Raw genomic sequence first — 20,777 nt, 5'->3', positions numbered from 1 at the left:
ATTTAGCATTAATGCCCGTATTTGCTTGCTTAATGTAACGCTAATATATATTTAAATATATATATAATTTGTATATTTAATATAATGCATTTTATAGCTTATATGGAATAACACTTAATTATACATTGATTTTGCTTGTTTTGCCTTCTTTTCTTTTGTATACATATTTTAAATATATATAAAACCCAAGTGTTCACTTTAAATGATGCTTAAACAACTGAATTTGTAGTTTGATTTGATTTCTAGTTGTAACAAAAATCTATGTTTCTTTTAACAAAATACAAATGTTGGTTAACTAAATGTTGCTTAGACGTTTACTAAATAGTTTTGTTGCTTTTGTTGTGTGTGTTTTGTTGTTGTTGTTGTTGTTGTTTGTTTGTGTGCTTTGCAGTTTATTTATTACTTTTGTATATGTCTTTCAATTTTCCTGCTGTTGCATTTCTTGTTCAGTATCAAACCTCTAAATACTTGCCATATAAATGATTTTTTGTTTATATATTTATTAATGTATACATATATTATTTATATATATATATTTTACGCTATATATTAACTATGCAATTGTTGCGTATATGCAATTTGCGCTTACTTTTCATTATCTTCAGATATTCTTTATTGTTTGCTATCATTTTGTTAATAAATTGTTAATTATTTCTGCCGTTTTTGTATGTTCTGTTTTTGTTAACATTCATAGGGAAAGTACAAAAGTATACGTTTTTCGAAAGCTTTTCTGTTTTAGTTCATCGAGTTACATTTAATACACACCTAAATATTGTGCTTACAAATCATAATCAATTTATAAAACTGGCCTCGTCCAAATAAATTGTAAAACTTAAACATTTACGAATTGGTATATTCATGTTACAGCGCGAACAAAAGTAAATCTTTGTTCAAATGTTTTGGAATGTCTGACAATTAAAAACTTATGATTACTTTCAAATTTATAAGGAAATTGAATGCAATGTGTGAAAAAAAATGAAAAAACATGTTACTTTTAATAGTAACAAATAATTGCAACATTTTGTTTAAGCACAAGTTCGGCCATAACATTCTATATACCAATTTCTTCTAAAAAGGTGCCTCCCTTCATGCAACTTTACAACTTTTAACTTAATCAATAAAATTATAGTTAGTACTGAAATTAGAGCCTAATATTTAAAACAAGAACTGATAATTGACGCGGACTACAAACAAACAAAGAGTGGGCGTAACTATATATACGATTACACAATTCAGCTACACTACGTGAATGTTTCTCGTTCACAATTGGGGCACGAGTTGCGGGAGTTCACCTTAAGGAAACTTTGGACTATCGGATTGTTGTTGTTGTAGTTGTAGTTGTTGTGGTTGCGGCGCGTCCTTTACTCACTGTCAATGTTGAGGCCCACGCGCTTTTCCTCCTCGAGCATGGCGTCCAGTTCATCTGTTAAGTTGGCCAACATATTGCCAATATCGTTGAGCACATTGACCGATACCTTGGGCGGCACTGTGCCGACAGCGGTGGGTGCAGCTGCCGTTGCAGCTGGCTCTGGCGATGCTCCTGATTCAGGGCCACTGCCTGGCCCACTAGCCAGATCCAAGGTGGGTGAGCGCAGATGCAAGGCGCTGCTGCCGGCACTCGCTGTGCTGTTCATGCTGTCGCTGCGCGCCATTGTTGCATCGTGCAGCGAACTGGAAGATTTCAGCGAGTGGAACGAGTGCGCTATGTTGGCAATGGTGTTCGTCGACGACGAGCTGGAACTGGAGCTGGAGGAATGCAAGTGCGTGCCGGCCGCATGCTGTCCCGCACTAGCTCCGCCCGACTGCAGCTCTGGCCGATTGAGCAGACGTTGCTTGATGGTGCCGGTGTTCTCATTGGCGAACGGTATCGTGTCAATAGAATCGATGCTGGAGTTTGACTTATTGTCGTGATATTTCTCGCAGTGTATCTCGGCAGTTGTCTGCTGTATGGTCGCATAGTTGGCATAGATCGGCTGCTGCTGCTGCTGTGAATTAACTCCGCCCGCCTGCTGCTGCTGCTGTTGCCAATGCTGCGCCGTGTGGCCATAGAACATGTGCTGCGATTGTGCCGGCTGCTGCTGCGGCTGCTGCTGGTTAGCCCCACCGGCTGCAGCCTGCTGGGAAGCGTCCACGCTCAACTGACGCGAGTTGCGTATGCTGCAGTGACGTCGCGGTGGCTCGGGCGCAATCTTCTTGCCCGTCAAGGGACTGCCGCTCAGATAGGACTGCACGAGGGAAAAGTTGTTAGCATTGAGCTGGACAAAAAGGCGTCACGTCTCAACTGATACTTACTGTTGCGCCATCAGCACCACCGGCTGTCACATACTCCGCCGCCGCCGCGGCATTCATGTAGTGATGATGTTCCAGTGGCGGCATGGTATTCAGCACAGCTCGTTGGAGTATGCCTCGTTGCTGGCGTGGCAAGGTGCCGCCGCCCTCCTCGTAGAGCAGCTCGCGCGTGGCATCGTTGGTGGGTGTAATGTCGCCATCGTCGTAGGAACGTCGCCAGGCCATGGCAGCGGCATTGCTGCCCAATAGACGCGCTGCCGCCGCCTGCTGCTGCTGTTGTTGCTGCTGCTGCTGGAGCAGCTGATGATGTTGCTGCTGTTGAAGTGTGGCAGCTGCTGCCATTGCTGCTGCTGCTGCCGCTGTCGTGGGCGGCCCAAAGTGTCCATAGTCCGTGGTGGTATAGTGGCTAAAGGTCAAATGGCTGCGCGTGCTGTTGTCGTGTATATCCTCGAGCGATTCCAGGCTCTTGCCGCGCGGCTGACGCACCTGCAATGGATAGCACAGAGTGCATTAGTTACTCGCTGACTGACTCACAGTGGCACTTAAAGTTCAAGGACGACAGTCGTCCATTTGTCGAGCACCCCCCAAACCACCAACCCACCAATCGACCGACCGACCGACCGCACACCCACCTTAATGAGCACCACATCGTTGCCGTTGCAGCATTCGTGATTGCTGCCCGTGCAGTAGTAGGCATCCCCCCCACTGGCGGTGCTTAGGCCACCGCTGTGGCCACCGCTGAGCCCGTTGGCCATGGTATTCACATTCGCGCTCGTCGCATAGATCTTTGTGTCGTCCCAGGAGACACGCGTGGTAGGCACATAAGATGGCGTACTGGGTATGGGCACATTGAATTGCCAAGGCTTGCGCTGGTATTCCTAATGGTTGCCATTAACAAAATAAATATGAAAAGAAGTGAGAAATAAAAAAATTAGAATAATTTATAAAATTAAAAATGAATCTTTAAAAAGTATAATAACATTTTAGGTGTATCATTAAAATATCAAAACAAATTACTATAAATCAAAATACTCCAATAAAAATTGTAAAAATATTAAAAAAAAAATAAGAAATGCTTTAAAAAATATGTTAAAGAGTCTATTAAAAAAACTACAATATCGAAAAATTAACTTAGATATAATATTCAAAAGTAACTTAGATATATTCAATTAGATATAAAATAATACTTAGCTATGAATTAAATGTGCATAATTTAAGTGCACAATTACTTAATTTAAAAAAAAATAATATATGCATTTAAATACGATTTTAAATACGGACATTAAAACAGGAATATTTGAAGAAATATATTTTTAGCACATTAATTTTAATATCAAAGAAATCTAAATATATTAAATATAGAAAACAATTAAGGAAAATATATATAAAATAGTATAAAATGAAATTCAGCATACGCCGTAAACAAAGAACTCAAAAACTATTCCGCTTGACGTCATTCTTAGCAGTCACGCCCCTACTATATAACCCCCGGATCTAATTATTTACGTCTATTTCTATGTCTATGTTCATGATATGCCCTGGCTCTTACCTGTTGCTGATAGGCATTGGTACCGCCCGGATTCCATTTGCCGCTGATAATGTCCTTGACCCGCTTGATGGCCAGCAGTATTTTCTTTTGATGTCCCAGCTTGACAATGCCAATGTCCTCGAGATCCTCCCAAGTCACTTGGGTGACATCGCGCACCGTCTTGTAGTTCTGCTCGAGCAGCGGCTGTATGTACTCCTCCAAGCGCAACAGCTGCAGCCATTCCTCAATTGAGCCCTGTGGATAAAGATAAATGGCAGCTATTAGTTTATGTCGATCACATTTTTGTTGGAGTGTGCGTGTGTTGACGGCTAATCACATTTGATTAGCAGCAACCCCATCAGACGGGCATTCAAGCTACAATTTGTCCATGAACTAATTCCAGGCCAAAGCGCTGATACCACACACCGCGTCAGTTCGCTAGGTGCGGGGGTTTGGGGTGGAGGGGGAGCTGCGGGCTGTGGAGCCGCTTTTGGTTAGCGGGTACTGCGAGCAGCGCGTTTTGTCTCGTTGCTGATGCGAGCTCGTCGCGGCTCTAATCAGTTGTAATTGATAAGATATGACATAAATCGCGTCACAGCACAAACATAAAGAAACGGGTAAAGAGACAAACTCGTCGCCGTTGCTGCTGCTGTCAGCCATTAAACGGTAGCCAAAGTTTCCATAGACACAGACACACACGCACACACACGTACACACATGCAATGGCAGGCAGTCGAAAATCATCAACATCAGCATTTTGTTATACCCTGTAATCATACGTTGGCTACAGCATATGATGAAAAATAAGCACACGTATTTATCTGCGCAACTGCAGATGTAATTATTTCTTTTGAATAATTATTCTTATAATTAAATAATTATCCTCTCTGATCTTTGAACTAGAGACATTTGTTTGTGATTCAATCAGTTCTACTTTCATTTTTCGGGAATTTTGAATGCTCCATTCTTGATTTTATATATATATTAAGCTTGATATGAAACTTTTTAAGATCAAGAGTTTCATAACGATCGGCTATCAAATACCAGAGTTACCAAAGTTCTGTTGCCTCCTTCTATTGAAGGGAAAACGTTATCAATTTTCTGTCTCTGGCCCCTCTCAGTCCCTTGCGACATATATATTATACGACATAACTTCTAAATCTGAAAGTTTTTGTATAGAAAAGCGAGGTATCTTCCCGTCGAGCAACACGTGCTCACTCTGCTACCGCTGCTTGTTTTTCGTATGACGTGTTAATAACTTTTGAAGCTGTTGATTTTTATGCTTGCCATCTAAATTGCCGTTGATTTCTATTTAATAAAAAGCGGCAATGGGAATGTTGTTGGATGCTTTTCATTCCTTTGCGATTGAAAACTGATTTTGCACAAGTTGTGTAGACTTTACAAGGGCTCTACAAAAGTGTGGACAATCAGCTTAGAGGCGGCAATTATCTGTGTCCGTCTGGTTCGATGTTGTGCTTACTTGGAGAATATAAAATCAACTTTTTTTTGCCCGACTTGCTGTTTGCAGAAAAACTTTAATATGATAACATTCCTAAAACTAAGTTTTAAGATTAAACTATTCTCTACTTGCTTATTGCTCAATGTAATTTTCAGCTTGTTTTGGCTTAATTATTTTTTATTAAATCTACACAAAAACTGTTTTAAGAACATTTTTGGGACTATCATCTCTCTCTCTCTCTCTATCGTCCTTTCTCTCTATCTCTCTCTCGCTAACTATCTTTCATTCTTTCTCCCTAACTGTTGTCAACCTTATAAAAAATCTTCATATAAACTCTACAAAAAACTCTAAGCGTTGTCCAAAGTCTCCAACAACTTATTCATAAAAAATATATTGTAGACATTAGCTGCACATCTGAATCAGGTAGAGATCTTTGAAAATGAGAATCCGGAGAAAAAACGTACAACCGTTTCCACAAATTTTCCACAGTTGCGGGTGGAATTTGCCCAAAGCCCGTCTTAGCGGAGATGCGTACCTAGCTCTTATGGTCTGTGCTGTGCTTTGCTCTGTAATTAGTTACTCAATCAATCAGTCAATCGTTCCGCATAAATAGTTTTACAGTTGCCCAACTCCAGGTGTGTATACAATACTCTACAAATATCTGATCTGCAAAAAATATGTTTGCTTACTTTTCGCAGCTGTATTTGCTCCAAGTCTAACTAAACCGAGTTCAGCTATAAAGCTCCATACTGCTCCATAATTGCCTGAATGCGCAATCCAAAGATGCTAATCATATTTCATATTTGTAGAGAGCATCTCGCTTGGGCACGACACACACATGCATATATATTCCATAAAACTTTAGAAATCATATTTATTTAACGTCATTCAGACACATACCGCAGATATATGAGCGCATATATTTTGTTTTTTTTTTCTAATTTGAAAACTCATTAGCAGGTAGCATATGGCATGACACCAAACAGACCCGCATACAGCAGCAACAGCAGCCAGTCTCAGGCAACAACAAGATGGTCAACAGCGAAAATAAAAACTGGTTTGCTAGCAAGCTGGAGGTACCAAAAAAAAGTATATACATGTATATATGCATTGAATATATATTCATATACCCTTGTAGAATGTATTGTAATTTAGTCACGAAGTAGACAAGGCACAGAAGTTGAAGATTTACATACTCCTGATCAGTTGATATAAGCAGGTCAATATGTCATTTGCCTTGCAGGAATTGTTGCAGGTTTTTTTCTAACCAGCCTGATCGGATCATAATACCTGATGTCGAAAATAAAGTTATTCTATTTCTGTTTCACACCATATCTCTTTCAAACTTGCCGAAATCATACCTAAATCTGACTGATCTATCTAGCTAGATTGATCTAGCGAAAGCATAGATCTTTAAATAAGTTATAATTCTAAACATTCTCAACATTCCTTCAAGATATTCAAATCTAACATATCTGCTAAATGATCTCAAATCGGGCTACTGTATCATGTTGCGACTGGAAAAACTGTTCGCATTTGAAGCTTTTGTATCAAAGCATTTCTATGAAACATGCCCGGAAGGGTATTAGTTCTTCGGCGTGTCAAGTATGGCCGTTCTTTCTGGTCATATACGCATGCATATGTGTGTATATAGTTAAATACGAGTACGCCAGACCGAAAACTAAATACCATTTGAGAGTCTAATAACGGCAACAAGCCCTTGGTATAAACCTCAAGGTCGTTGCTTGATTGCGGTTTTTGTTGCCGCTTTATGAAAAGGTATGAGCCGGGCCAAGAGACTGCCAACGACATATCGTTGACGATGTTTAATAACATTTTTTTTCTCGACCCTCTGGCTCTGAGGTATTTTGCTTTGTTTCCTTTTTCGCCAGATAAAAATGCTCGCGCAGCTAAAGAAAGCGCCGGTTGAGTGCAAAAAATAAAATGTGTTTTTTCTTCTACGTTTATAATTTTGAAAATGTCAGCTAATGAGGGTGCCCCGCACAATTTGCATGCGCGTGCAGAAAGTTACATTCCCAGCACTAAATATCTATATATATACAATATGCATACCCACTATATGGGCATGATGTAAGTTGTGAGCCACACCCAAGGCGAGGTTGGCGCTCAAGATCAGCGCAAGAAATAACAAAAGTCGGCCTGTACGTACTATGCGAGAGCGATAAGAGTATAACTCGACCAGAGCTAACAACTCTCAGCAGCAAACGGCACAAACTTGCGAAAACAGTCACGGAGTGTTGTATAAACAGCAAATAAGAAATACAAAATAAAAGATAAAACTTCTACACAGCCAGTGAAATATTATGGCGCATATATTTCAACTGAAAAACAAGTAAGAGAGCTCTAGTCGGGCATACCGACTAGGGAATACCCTCAATGTTCTTTTATCAGCTTAAAACTGAAAGATACTTGATTTGTTAATACTATTCCAGATGGTACATGGCAAATTTAGTGGCTCTAGCTCATAAAACCAAAGAGATTTGCTCGAAGAACAGTATTTCAATATCGATATTTATCGATTGCTTGGCAACGGGGCAAGTTATCAACTATCGGAATGTATAATATACTGCGCGGGCACTAGAAGGCCTCACGTTTAAAGAGTCTTACTCTTACAGTTTCTGACGGGCATCGGCTATCGATGCTGATCAAGAATATATATGCCTGTTACATACATTTGCACAAAAACATTATACCCTTTATGGCCATTTTGAATTGGTTCAGAGTATAACAAAACCAAGCGCGAACACAATAATCTAAAATAAAAGCTGAGGTCATATTGGACTTGAAAAATTGCACAGCTTCAAAGCGTCACAAATCGGTCGAGATATTGGCACATGAATAAATACGCTCGGTTATTAAACAAATGGCAAAACAAAAGATCTCCAATGGCAGATAATGAAAACTGAACGAAAAACCAAAAAAACAAAACATGTTAACCGGAGGTTATAATTTGAAACAAGCAATTAAGAGCGAGTAACTATGGAATGCGGTTCGAATTTCAGAGCTTGAGCTCGAGCCAGAGATAGAAATAGATAGGCGATAAATGATATTTCAGTTTCAGTTGGAAACAACACATGCATTTTGTAAGCGCATTCATGCCACATGCAGGCAGGCAGGTGGGCAGCCGACAGACCACGACCCAGGTCCAGCCAAGACAGGTGGGCGGCGGGGAATGCGCGTGCGAGTGCGAGTCTCGAGCCTAGAGCTCGAGTTGGCTGACGAAATCAATGATTCAGACAAACTTCAAATGCAGTTAAAACTTGGGGATTATACTGTTGACGGTTGCATTGTGGTAAATGTGAATAGTATTTGTTGTATTCACAAAGGTGTCATTGAGGGCGGGTTATAAAATCAAATGCTGAATGCATGGCTAACGTATTATGAACGGTTCGTTTTTCGAGCGAGTAGCATGACTTGAACCTTCTTTATGATTGCGACTCGAAAATTGTATCTAAAACAAGTAAAGTTTATATTATATGAAAAATAATTTGGTCGATTGAAAATGCATTGTTTAATTGCTATTACTCAATAGTTTGTTTGTTTGCTCTTTGAGCTACCCCAATTTTTAAGTCGATAGCTTTATAAATATCGATAGTTTAGAAGACTTTCGACGATCAGTTTAAAGTCGATAGTTTAATAAGGCTAAATGCTATCGAATAGTTTTGACTATAACTAAAACTTGCTATGGGGTGCTTTATGGACTCTAAGAGTCCGATAAATATCAATTTGAGTCGATAGTTCAATAATGATCGATACTATCAGATCTTCGACGATCAGCTACAGGTTCATATATTAATAATTATCGATACTGGCAGTTGAGCGGATCAGTAAAACTTGCTTAGTTTAATAATGATCGTTTTTTTTTAAATGCTAAGACGATCAGTTTCAAGTCATACGTTATGATCACTTTTTAGTCGATAGTCTAATCTTTATCGATACTATCTTGGTGTTGATACTAAGAACTCGAAAAATATCGATAGCAGCTATGTTCAGCAAATAAATACTCATATATTTCTGTTTTACAGTTCTAGTACAAAGGTAAAAAGATTGGGTACTTTCTTCCTAGTTGCTTTGTTTGGGTTTATAAAAAAGTTTATCTATACAAGCGACACGTTTAACGATTATTGTAATTATACTTTTGTTCAGTTACTTTAATTGTAATGCTCCGAGACTGCTTAAAATGGGGTTTTAAGAGGGCTCGAGCACCACATTTGGTTATGAGAAACTTGTGTCGCGGGCTTGTTTTGGGTGCACGTGAAGTGCATATCGAATAGACAATCGCGTTGCACTTCGTTATGTCACGTATTATATCGGATATTGTCGCACATCAAAAATTATGTGCATAAGACAACGTTGTGCATTTTCGTGGCGGAACTTTTCTTTCAGAGCGTGATATATGTATTAGCAGTATCGGCAAGTTTTATATTTCGATAAGCTAAGTAAACTGTAAATTGATGCGTAATATATTAAATATATATACGTATATCCAATTTATAGAGTGGTGTAAATATGGGGAGATTCAGTAAGAAAAAGATGTAGTGGAATATTATAGTAGAAGTATTTGGATAAAACAATTATTATTCTATCTATATCTATATCTATATCTATATATATATCTATATCTATATCTATATCTATATCTATATCTATATCTATATCTATATCTATATCTATATCTATATCTATATCTATATCTATATCTATATCTATATCTATATCTATATCTATATCTATATCTATATCTATATCTATATCTATATCTATATCTATATCTATATCTATATCTATATCTATATCTATATCTATATCTATATCTATATCTATATCTATATCTATATCTATATCTATATCTATATCTATATCTATATCTATATCTATATCTATATCTATATCTATATCTATATCTATATCTATATCTATATCTATATCTATATCTATATCTATATCTATATCTATATCTATATCTATATCTATATCTATATATATATATCTTTATCTATATATTTACCTATATCTATATCTTTCAGCTATTAAAATGTTTTCCATACAAATTCAATTTGACTTTAATCGACTTTGTTTTGCTTAGAAACTGGACCTCGGAAATTAGCTTAATAATCAGTTGTGGTTTAATTGTAACTTGTTATCTGGCAAGTTCACTCTTTAATCTATTAATTACACTCTCCTTATAAATCCAGTTGCGGCAATTAGTTGTAACCAAGTCGAACACGATGCACAAGCTCTTTTGATTAACTTTTTGATCTGTCGGATCAATGCCAACGAACACTTGAGACCCGGAGCTCAATAAGCCCCGCCAAGCTACGAGTCAATACCTCAACTGCTCCCCAGTGCTCTCCCCCGCCCGGCCCCTTTGCACACCTGAGCTGAATGTCACCTGGAAAGGCGCCAACACGTTGAATAAATTGGCAAACTCGAGATAACTTCACGAAGCTCGCGTTGTTTTTACATTCGCCGTCTGTTTATATAGTCGAGTGTGTTTTTTAATGAATTGTTGATGGGAATTAATGTGCGCATATTAAACGAAATTCTTTCATTAACAATAAAAATAAAATAATAAAAAAAAAAAAAAAAAACAGTTGGCTGACGGCGCTTTTTTATGCTATGGGGGCCGCCTCAGTATGTGAGAAACGAGTTTTTGCAGCACGATTGCAAATGCCTTTTTAATGAAATAACATATATAAAAGATAAGCTGCACACAAAAACCAAAAAATAATAAACAAGCGAACTAGTTGGAACAATCCAGCAAAGCTTATAGAGATGAGAGATCTTCGTGCATGCAGAGATATAGATATATATATTTATTGACATTTAAGCCGTGGGAAGCTATTAAATTACATATTACGTTACGTGGTGTATTTAGAAATCTGATCTAGTCTGCTTATCTATGCGATTAGGTTAATGCCCCTTCCCCTTCCCCTCTTCCCCTTTCTTGCCTTTTAACTTAATTAAATTTAATTGGAACAGCACGAGGTTACAGACATTCGAAAAAAAACTCTGTCAGTGCATGTTTTGAATCGAAAACTCTTAAAATTCTTTTCTTCTTGAAAATGTAAACACATTTTACAGCGCATTGATCAAAACCCTATTAAATTGGACTCTAGATATCAGTTACAGCAGCATTATAATTTCCTTTAGTCTTATCACATAATTTTTAAATAAATTAACTAAAGTGACCCTATTTACAGAATCGTCTTTCATAAATACAGAATCATCGATACACCTAATATATCTTAAAATATACTGACAAAAAATCCTGAAAGACAGGTTAGCCAAAAAGCGTGCTTTAATTCATAAGACGAACAAGATAGAAATCAAGTTGATGGGAATGTGCTCTATAACTATTTAAAAATATTAATCCAATATAAATTTTTTTTACAAGGATCTGTCAATCCCCACAGTATGTCGTACCCAGAATAGAAATGCAATTCAATTGATCCACAATTATTCGTGATGTTCGGAAACGAGTTTAATACGGATAATTGAGATTTCGATTTAGATTTCGAATTCAAGAATGTTATTATTATGATTTTAATTTCTTTAAAAGAACATGCTAATTCCCAACCCATTAATATACATGCATCACGAGAGTATGGAAAGCAATTCAACTGATCCTCGATTATCCGTGATGCTTGGGACTGAGCTCTTCAAGGATAATCGAAAGTCCTAGTTAGAAGAGTCTCAAAGCAAAAATATTATCATACATAGTTTTAAAATTTGTTTTCATTTCATTTATACCACTGTTTACCCAGATTTATTCCTGTTTCCCTTTGACTAACATATAATAAAGGTTAAAAGTGGCATAAAATCAAACAATCAGCGGATAATATATGTTTCCGGTTGACAGATTTCCGTGTAATTGAGTTTCAACTGTATTTGAGGATGTATTTTCAGTTAATTTTACTTATAAAATCTCACCTAACAAATCGTAGGCAACTTTTATGGCAAGAATCTAGAAACGAGTCGGTAACTACTTGACAACTAGTCATGAGTATAAAGAGAATTTTTAGTACTTTGCGATCGTCAGATGTTGCGCCTCCCTAGCCAAATATGTATATTCACCTTTAGTATGCCGCAATTAATGCCAATTTGACAAATTAGTGTGTGTGTTGACTTATGACTAGGTTGACTTTATGCAAATATCACGAGTTGTTTGCCTGATTAGATAGAAAAGCGGAACCGGTTGGGTCGAGTTGGCAAGTTGCCGGGTGGGATGGGCGAGGCGGGTCTCTTTGTTTACTTACCGGCACAAAGTGTGGCAAATTGTCGAGCACCTGCAGCTTGTCGATGCGCTGTTTAATGCGCTCGCGATGATGCGGATTCTTGATGCCAATGGCGGTGAGATCCTCGGGCGTCATGCGCGCAATCGTTGGCAAATCGTAGCCGGCGGCTATAAAGAGCTGAGCGTACTCCTCGTACTTCATCTCGAGCAGCCAGTCAATGATTAGCTCATCGTTCCGCTGCCGATCGACGCTGCCAATCGAGCAGGAGCTGACCGAGCTGCAGCGGGGTGAGGAGAGCGGCGCGCGTATAGAAGCGCCCGACGAGGATACGCCTGTCAAATAGGAGGAGGCACGACCCGAGTCAAGGCTGGCGGTGCTATGTCGTGAGCCAGAGCCAGCCGAGCCCGATGATGAGCCCGGCGAATCGCGACCAGGCGACTGTGTCAGGTCAATGCCCTGATCCTCCTGCAGCGCCAGCTGCTGATGATAGTAAACCGCCGCCTTGTGGGTGAGCGGCTCGCGCAGCGTTGCGCAAAACACGGGCGGCGGGCATGCCACAATGCTGGGTGGCAGCGGAGCCTGCGCCGGGGGCTTGCTGCCAGAGCTTACCCCGACAGTTGCTGCTCCGGGTGCCGTCTCATCCTTCATGCGCAGCGCCACGCTCGTCTCGCGCGGCAGGTTGAAGCCGCCCTCCTCCAGCGAGGGCGACGATACAATGCTGCTGCCACTCATGCTACAAATCCCATCGTCCAGTAGCTGCTGCTGCTGCTGTTGTTGTTGTTGTTGCTGCTGTTGATGGTGTCGCAATGGTCCGCTCAGCCTGTAGATCGGTATTAGGGGCTGATGATGGCCAATGGGCGAGGCAGGCGTCGGCTGCTGATCTCCCGGTATGGTTGGCGGCTGTACCTTTTTAGCTTGTGCCGTCGATGCGTGCGGCTTCAGTGAGCGATGCATGGCGCGCTTCTGTTAGAGCTGGCCGCGCTGGCCAAATTAGCTGCGGCAACTCCTGCGAGACGAGGGGGAAAAAGCAAATAAAAACTGCATTAGAAAATATCGCGGCTAACAGATGTGCAGCAGATGTATGGAGGACGGGGAAATCTGCATAATTGGGCATATATTTTCGTTGGTCTAGCTAAAAATAGGGTCACACTGTTTATGCGCACGCTGCGGCAAGTCAATAAACTGCCACAGTGCACGAGAGTTGCACAAACATTCGCTGCACAGTGGGCCAAAAACGAAAAGTTACTAAACATGGACAGTGCTTGGAGCGCAAAAAATTAATAAATTAATATTTGAAAATATACATTTTTTATTCCCATTTATAGAAAATATTTTTTTTTACTTAGCGAAATGTTCAAACTGACCCACTGTGCGCCCGCAGCATCGTATTACAAATTTCATTCACCAAACACAACTATAAACAAACACTGTGGGGAGACGGTATGGGGAGAGAAGTGAAAAGACGATGTCAAAGTTCGTTGACTGTGGGCTGTGATTTGAGGGGCGAGCGGGAGGGAGGGAGGAAGGGCGGCTTCCAGTTGTGGCTTGTCTAGGCGCGACATCATAATACACTTGAAAAATGCACAGGCAGGCGGCGGCGGCGGCAGCGCAAATCTGGCAAAAGTCACGAACAGAGCTACTGCCTGGCCATGTCATTAGCATTAGCGAGAACAAAGCCGCGAAATACTCGGAAGCAATAACAAGTACGAAAGTAGCTGCTTTAATATGCAGTTCTGGTGAAACAGTTAAATTCCAAAACGATTAAGAGCAGCATTTATCGATAACATGCTAACTGCAACAACGGCCACCTGTTCGATTAAGTACTCGATGCCCGGCCGGTCGACATGCACACAGGCACGTAAACACACTCATACAAACGCATGCAGAGGGACGAGAGTAACGAAAGAGTAAAGCAGGTGCCAAATTTCATAAAGTCTGTGTGTGTGTGTGGGAGTATAAAAAGGCGAAACGTAGCAAAAGCGGAGCAAAAGCTAAAAAAAAAAACAACACGTAAAACGGTGGCAGTAGTAAATTTCATTTACAAGCCCGTCGACGTCGTCGACTGCCTTTAATGAATTTTTATGTATGCGACGTGAAACGAAAATTAACGAAAAACTGCAGCCGAAGGCGCGGGAGAGGCAAACGCCGTCCAGAGAGTGAGCGCAATCACTAAGAGAGACAGAGAGAGAGCGCACAAAATAACGACAGGAGGCAGCGGCAGCGGCAGAGGCAGCAGAGTTGTAGTAGGGTAGTATATCAAAAACTGCGAACGATACACAAATGTGGGTTGCGATTTGTTGTTGCTGTTATTGTTGTTGTCACCCACCCACACACCCCGTTCACCCAGCTGCACATTTGCAGATGTTGTTGAACCGTGCGGCCGGCTTGCATTTTGGGCTAACATTTTCTGTTTGTCTGCTTTTTTTTACCGTTTTATTTATTTTTTTGTTTCGTTTTGCGTGTTGTTTACTGCCCATTTTTATGAGTACATTTCGGTGTTGCCTTTTGTTGCTTGCACATTTAATTGCAAACATGGCACACAGGACGCCCTCTGGCGTAGATAATACAAAAACTATTGCAGTTGCTGTTGTTGTTGTTGTTGTTGTTATTGCTGCTGGCTGTGGGTGTGGGTGGTGAGTAATCATAATGAGCACAACACCACTTGCCAGTGCGGATACGTATGTGTGTGTGTGAGTGCATGAGCAGAAAAACTGATTGGAAATGCAATTGGACGCTTGGGCGGCCTTTTCCTATTAGAAACTCCGCACACAATACAAAACTATTACAAAGGGCAGCGCAGGCTGAAAGATTTATTGATTGTCGTTGTAGTCACACACACACACACTCATCGCTTATGTGTGTGTGTGTACCATGTAGCGGAGTTGCGGTTTTGAAGTTAGCAGCAAAAACGCTGAGCAACTAAAAATAATTATGGTTGCCAGTGCTTTAAACACACACACACACACACGCACGCACACACAGTGACAGGCAGGCAGACACAAATACGTATAGAACAGCACAAAGGGACCGCAAAGTTGATACGCTTCTCATTGTGGGAGTATTGAGAGTTAGTTGTAAAGTTTGAATATTTTTTGAATGGGTTCCGATAAGAACTTATACGACATGCTTATTATTTATGAGAATAAGTCTCCTATTGCAAATATTGTGTGGAGTTCTTTGAACATATTTGTGAGTATTTCGGAGGGAACAACATTTCATTCAAGTCTTTTTACAGTTTAATTAACTTTTAAGTTCCGGCTAATTAATTTGAATAAATATAAAACTAAATACAATGTTTAATATACAATTGGCATGCTTCGTCTATAAATTGATCAACTTAAAGCTGTCAAAATAGCCAAAACCAATCAATATTGAGTAACTGACAGAATATCCAATTAATTACCAGCTGCCTGCGTAAGTGTATCTGAAAGTCTATCAACTGTGATCGTCGCCGTGCGCCGTTAAAGTTTACTGGCATGAGTAATCAGCCAAATGGAGCGCAATAAAATGGCAACGGCAACACGGCCAATCTATCAGGCCAGGCACCACATCAACTAAGTTGATGTTGCCCAGCCACCCCCGATAAAAACGACCCCCACTGCCCGACCTCAACCCAACCCACTGCAGTGCCCAGATTCATATGGCACACTGGCAATGGGACCTGGACCTCAAATAGGCAGGGGACGGCGGCGGCGGCGGAGGCTGAAATCAAATGAAGCGAGTCTCATTCTCATGTTTATTAACGGTGCTTAACTGGGATCTATGTGTGTGTAAGTGTCTCTCTCTCTCTCTCTCTCTCTCTCTCTCTCTGTGTGTGGGTGGGTGTCATTAAGCACGCTAGATAAAGGGACCGCCCAGGCAACACTTCATTAATAGCGCGACTTATTGACAATGGCTCTTCGTTCACCCTGTAGAGATGTAATATAAAACAGGGGTGAAGAGCTTTGACTAAAGTCGTTATCTTTTCCAAGATTAAAGTTCTTCGAGTTACCAGATATAGTTAGTTGCTTTATAGTTAGGATTTCATTTACAATGCATGCTAGTCTTTCGTTACTATTGCTTACAGGGTATCTTGTGCGCTTATCAAGCGTTGTTTCACTTTTGTTGCGGGTGCTTTGCATATGTCATGAGACGCTTTTCCATGCTTTCCCTAAAATGCAAAGCTGATAAAAAGTTTTTGGCTGCATTTTTCTTACATTTCATTTTTTGGTCGGCTTGCCACGCCCCACTGTGTGAATCTAGGTTTTCGTGTACTTTGTGCATTGTTGGCAGCATGTTTTGTCAGCAGCAGCAGCAGCAACAGCAGCTACAAGCACAACAACAAAGTAAGATGGTGTCGCTGCCTGTCGATAACTGGAGATGTTGATCTTGCAAGAAGCAAAGCAGAGGAGAGGACAGAAAAAGCAACAACAATGGCCGCAGGCAGCATAAACTTGTTTTGCCTGTAAAGGGAGTTGTTGCCGATGTTGTTGTTGTCGTCGTTGTTGTTGTAGTTGTTATTGCATTGTCTTGCGTTTTGTTTCAGGTTTCATCTGGCAACGCCAAGAACGGAGCAAACAAGAGCCCATAAAAGCTCGTAGGAGTAAAATGCAACACACAACGAAGATGTGTCAAATGTGTGGGCGAGAGGGGGTAAAGAGTGTGTGCGGGGCAGACGAGCAGCAACACACATACGTGCAGTTAACGGTTAATGCAAAACGAATGCGTAGCGCATATGGCACCAGACAGGCAGACAGCAGAAGAGCCCGACAGACGGACGGACAGACGGACCAAATAAGGCTGTCAGCACGTACGTTGAGAGCAGCAAAGCTCCAAAAGCGGCCATCAATTCTGCTTTTTGGTCAAAAAACGCGAACAAGTTGTAAAGCGAGCAATGCGAACAAAGCAACAACAACAACAACAACAGGAGCAGGAGGTGGAGTGTACAGAAAGCATTTACAGCTACATTGAACTTTTTAGTACCTAACCACTTGCCACCCACTTGCAAAGTGCGTTTACTACTACGCACACACACGCACACACGCACAGACATATATATATACATATATACATGCACACATATATGCGTACACACAGCTTACTGCTGAATATCTGCAACAACTGTGGCTAAAATATGTAAATTACCATTTGAAAACGTTGATTTTCGGAGCAACCTTAATGGGAAACACAAAAGCTCAATTTAAATGAGCATTAATTATATATTTTACATAAATTGCAATTGATTTTGTAGCACAAAAACGCGTCGGAAAATTCTGTGCAAATTTCTTTTGCGCGCACACACACACGCAAGTAACACTAACACCGACACACACAAAACAAGTAAAGCATATGAAAAGGCAGCGCAAAAACTTGCCGCTGCGGCGGCTGCTGCTGAAAGAAACGAAGAACTAGCCGAAAAAACGGTGGAGCGTGCACGAGCCGACGGCGACCGCAAGTCAAAGCGTATTGAAAACGCGGCTCAAGTTCGAGTCCGAGTCCGAGTCAGAGTCCTCCTGCTGTACATAACCAAAGGTTTACAGAAAGAGAGACAATTGAGAGAGAGAGAGAGAGAGCGCGAGCTGGAGTGCGCGCAATTTACCGCACTCGAAACTCTTCTCAATTTTGTTTTTGCTGCCAGCGGCATAGACACAGGCAAGCCAATTTGTTGCAATTGAAACAATAACAATTTCATGGCAATTTATTGTTGCTGGCAAATTAGTTAATAAATGCAACAGGGGCAGCCGCTTTGATTATAGGCGTGTGCATACAACCTCCCCACAGTGTGGAGCAGTAAGGAGCAGGAGCCTGAGAGAAATGCATTCATTTCACGTCGTACAATGCACGCACAGTGGACAAAATCACATTTCAAAACAGAACGGAAACCTGTCCAAGCTAAACCTTATGAATATTTACGACCTGACATTGTTATTTTTCATTTTCCCCAGATTGGTACGATAAGAGTTAGAGGTCAGTCCATTGAGTCGGGAAAAACTTTAATGATTGTTAGTCATTTGCATTCAATCGTGTTTAGCATGGGAAGTTTTAAAACTGGGCCCATATCATTAAAGTAACTCAAATTCAAGGGTAAGTAAGAAGCAACAATAAAATCAATAATATAAACATTTGCTTAACTTTTTTGATCCTTTTAATCGTTTATTTTTTATGAACAATTTTCTAATGATTAATCTGTGAACAGATGGCCTGAAGTAAAGGAGTACCTTTCACTGTGATTTTTATGGATATTCCAAATATTTTTATAGTAATTTTATCAGTATCAATTTTACAAAAAAAAAATTAATTATTCTCTTTGTCAAATTAAACACCAATGTACTAAGAACATATTTATTTATAACAAATTTCTTGGTCTGCTTGCTTAACTTATAATTAATTGCAGTTGTCCCACTGTGCGATGTATGCCACAAAGCACATTCAAACCAACACACACACACAGGCACAGAAATTCAGACGCAGGCTAGTCAACCACTTCGCTTGCCGCATAAGCCAATAAGAGCCAAAGAGAGCGAGCAGCGGGTGAGAGAGAAAGAGAGAGCGAGCACGCGCTCCAAACGGGCTTAACACAGAAACTTCAAAAAGGCTCCAACTTTATTAAATGGCCTGCGCACGCTCTTATTTTCTCGCTCTCTGTTTCTGTCTTTGTCATCTACGCGCGCTCTCGCTGAACGAAATGACATCGACGCTCGCTAAGCTGCCACTTTACTCCCCCCGCCCACTGAACCCTGCCCACATCAACGACAATTCTAACACTTCATTGGAGCCGTTTGCGTTGCGTTGCGTTGCGTTACGTTGCGACGGCAACGACGCGTCGTCAAGTCATTTGATTCCCACACAAATCTCTGCATACTGAGCGGACGCGAGAGTCGCTCCCCATTATAGCAAGTGAGTTATGAGCCTGTGTCAGTGTGTGTGTGTGTGTGTGTGTGTGTGTGTGTGTGTGTGTGAGTGTTTGTACTGCGCTTTCTATTGATTTATATGTATGAGCTTTATGGCGCAATTTGAGTGCTTTGCAACGAGTACAAAGCTCAACAAGAAGAAGAGATGAAGTAAACACGTTTTGAATTTACAAGTGCTGCCAAAGACAATGCGTAGATGACAGCCTAACATTTAATTGCGGACGAGCGCGTTTTGTTAACAAACGGGCGATGGGAATAAATTATGGTAAGCATCAGCACAGCTAGAGTTGCCGCAGCGCCATTGTTGTCTGCAGCACGCGTCAGCAACGGCGCTCAAGCAGAACGCTGATGCCGCCGACACTGACACGTGTTGGTTTATTAATTACATAAGCAGATGCAGTCGCAGCCGCTGCCGCAGTCGCAGCCGCTGCCGCAGTCGCAGCTGCATATTGTCTCGAAACAAAAACCAATTTCCTGCAGATGCCCTGGCCACTCTTAACAAAGGAGCCGAACAGCTGGTAGCGCCCTGTACACACAAACGGCGAAGAAGAAGAGCCACACAAAATGACAGATGGCGACGTCAGCGCCGACGCCGGCAGCAGGACACGAATGTCAAAACAAAAACATTACGAGCGCGATTGCGGCCGCCTTTAAAATACTAACCTTTAAAATGTGTGGAAAAGCGTTTTTCCACTGTTTACTCGTCGTTTCAATTTCCAAAAAGTAAACGACATAAAGCGAGGTAATCACATTAAAAAACAACCGCGACGAAAGTTGACACACAAAAGTAAACAAATGTAAAACTGTAACAGGGCATTAATTATTGTATTTGTTGCTGTGTTGTTGCCTGCACGTTTTATGGTATTTTCTACAAACACTCTCTCACCCAGGCACACAGACACACACACACACACACACACATACACAATTGTACAGATACAAATGGCGCGCGCGCGACTCATAAAAGTAAAACATAAAACCAGATTAATTTTTTGTGCAGCCAAAAAGAGTTTACTAAGCTGCGCTGCTTGCGTAGTTGGCACCGTGTTGTTGTCGCTGGTTTTTATTGTTTGCTACGCCGCCATTTTCTTTGTTGTGAACTTGTTGTTTTAATTGCTCGTGTGCTCGCTGTATGGCGCTCTCAATTTATTAAAATATTTGTGCGAATAAATTATTTATTATTATAAATTATTTATTAATTTTATGCTAGATTTGATTAATTTATGCGTTTTTTATCACTCGTCTGATTCGCGCGACAGAGCGACGCAAACCACCCGAACCGCTTAGCAGGAAAACAAAAACATAACTGAGTGTGACTGCAGATTTAAAGAGGCGAAATACTAAGTAAATAC

The 20,777-nt window shown here is 40.8% G+C and overlaps 1 protein-coding gene across 3 annotated transcripts; it reads right to left on the bottom strand.

Moving 5' to 3' along the window:
* Window positions 1-268: 268 nt before the first annotated feature.
* Window positions 269-20,686, bottom strand: LOC115760721 (caskin-2). 3 transcript variants are annotated; one of them, XM_030702197.1, is made up of 6 exons: window positions 20,089-20,686; window positions 12,557-13,541; window positions 3,839-4,072; window positions 2,922-3,167; window positions 2,293-2,775; window positions 269-2,225 (listed from the first exon to the last, which is right to left on the bottom strand). In XM_030702197.1, exons 2-6 carry the CDS (start codon window positions 13,487-13,489, stop codon window positions 1,362-1,364), a joined length of 2,760 nt encoding a protein of 919 aa, XP_030558057.1. In that variant the 5' UTR covers window positions 13,490-13,541; window positions 20,089-20,686; the 3' UTR covers window positions 269-1,361. The 3 variants fall into 3 exon arrangements, with proteins under 3 accessions (XP_030558057.1, XP_030558064.1, XP_030558072.1); XM_030702204.1 differs by lacking the exon at window positions 20,089-20,686 and adding an exon at window positions 17,660-17,675; XM_030702212.1 differs by lacking the exon at window positions 2,922-3,167.
* Window positions 20,687-20,777: the final 91 nt, after the last annotated feature.

Source organism: Drosophila novamexicana, unplaced genomic scaffold (genome assembly GCF_003285875.2).
Source record: "Drosophila novamexicana strain 15010-1031.04,08,12 unplaced genomic scaffold, DnovRS2.1 tig00000008-arrow-pilon, whole genome shotgun sequence".
NCBI lineage: Eukaryota > Metazoa > Arthropoda > Insecta > Diptera > Drosophilidae > Drosophila > Drosophila novamexicana.
Note: the sequence above shows the minus strand (reverse complement) of the source record. Positions and strands in the feature narration are given on the sequence as shown.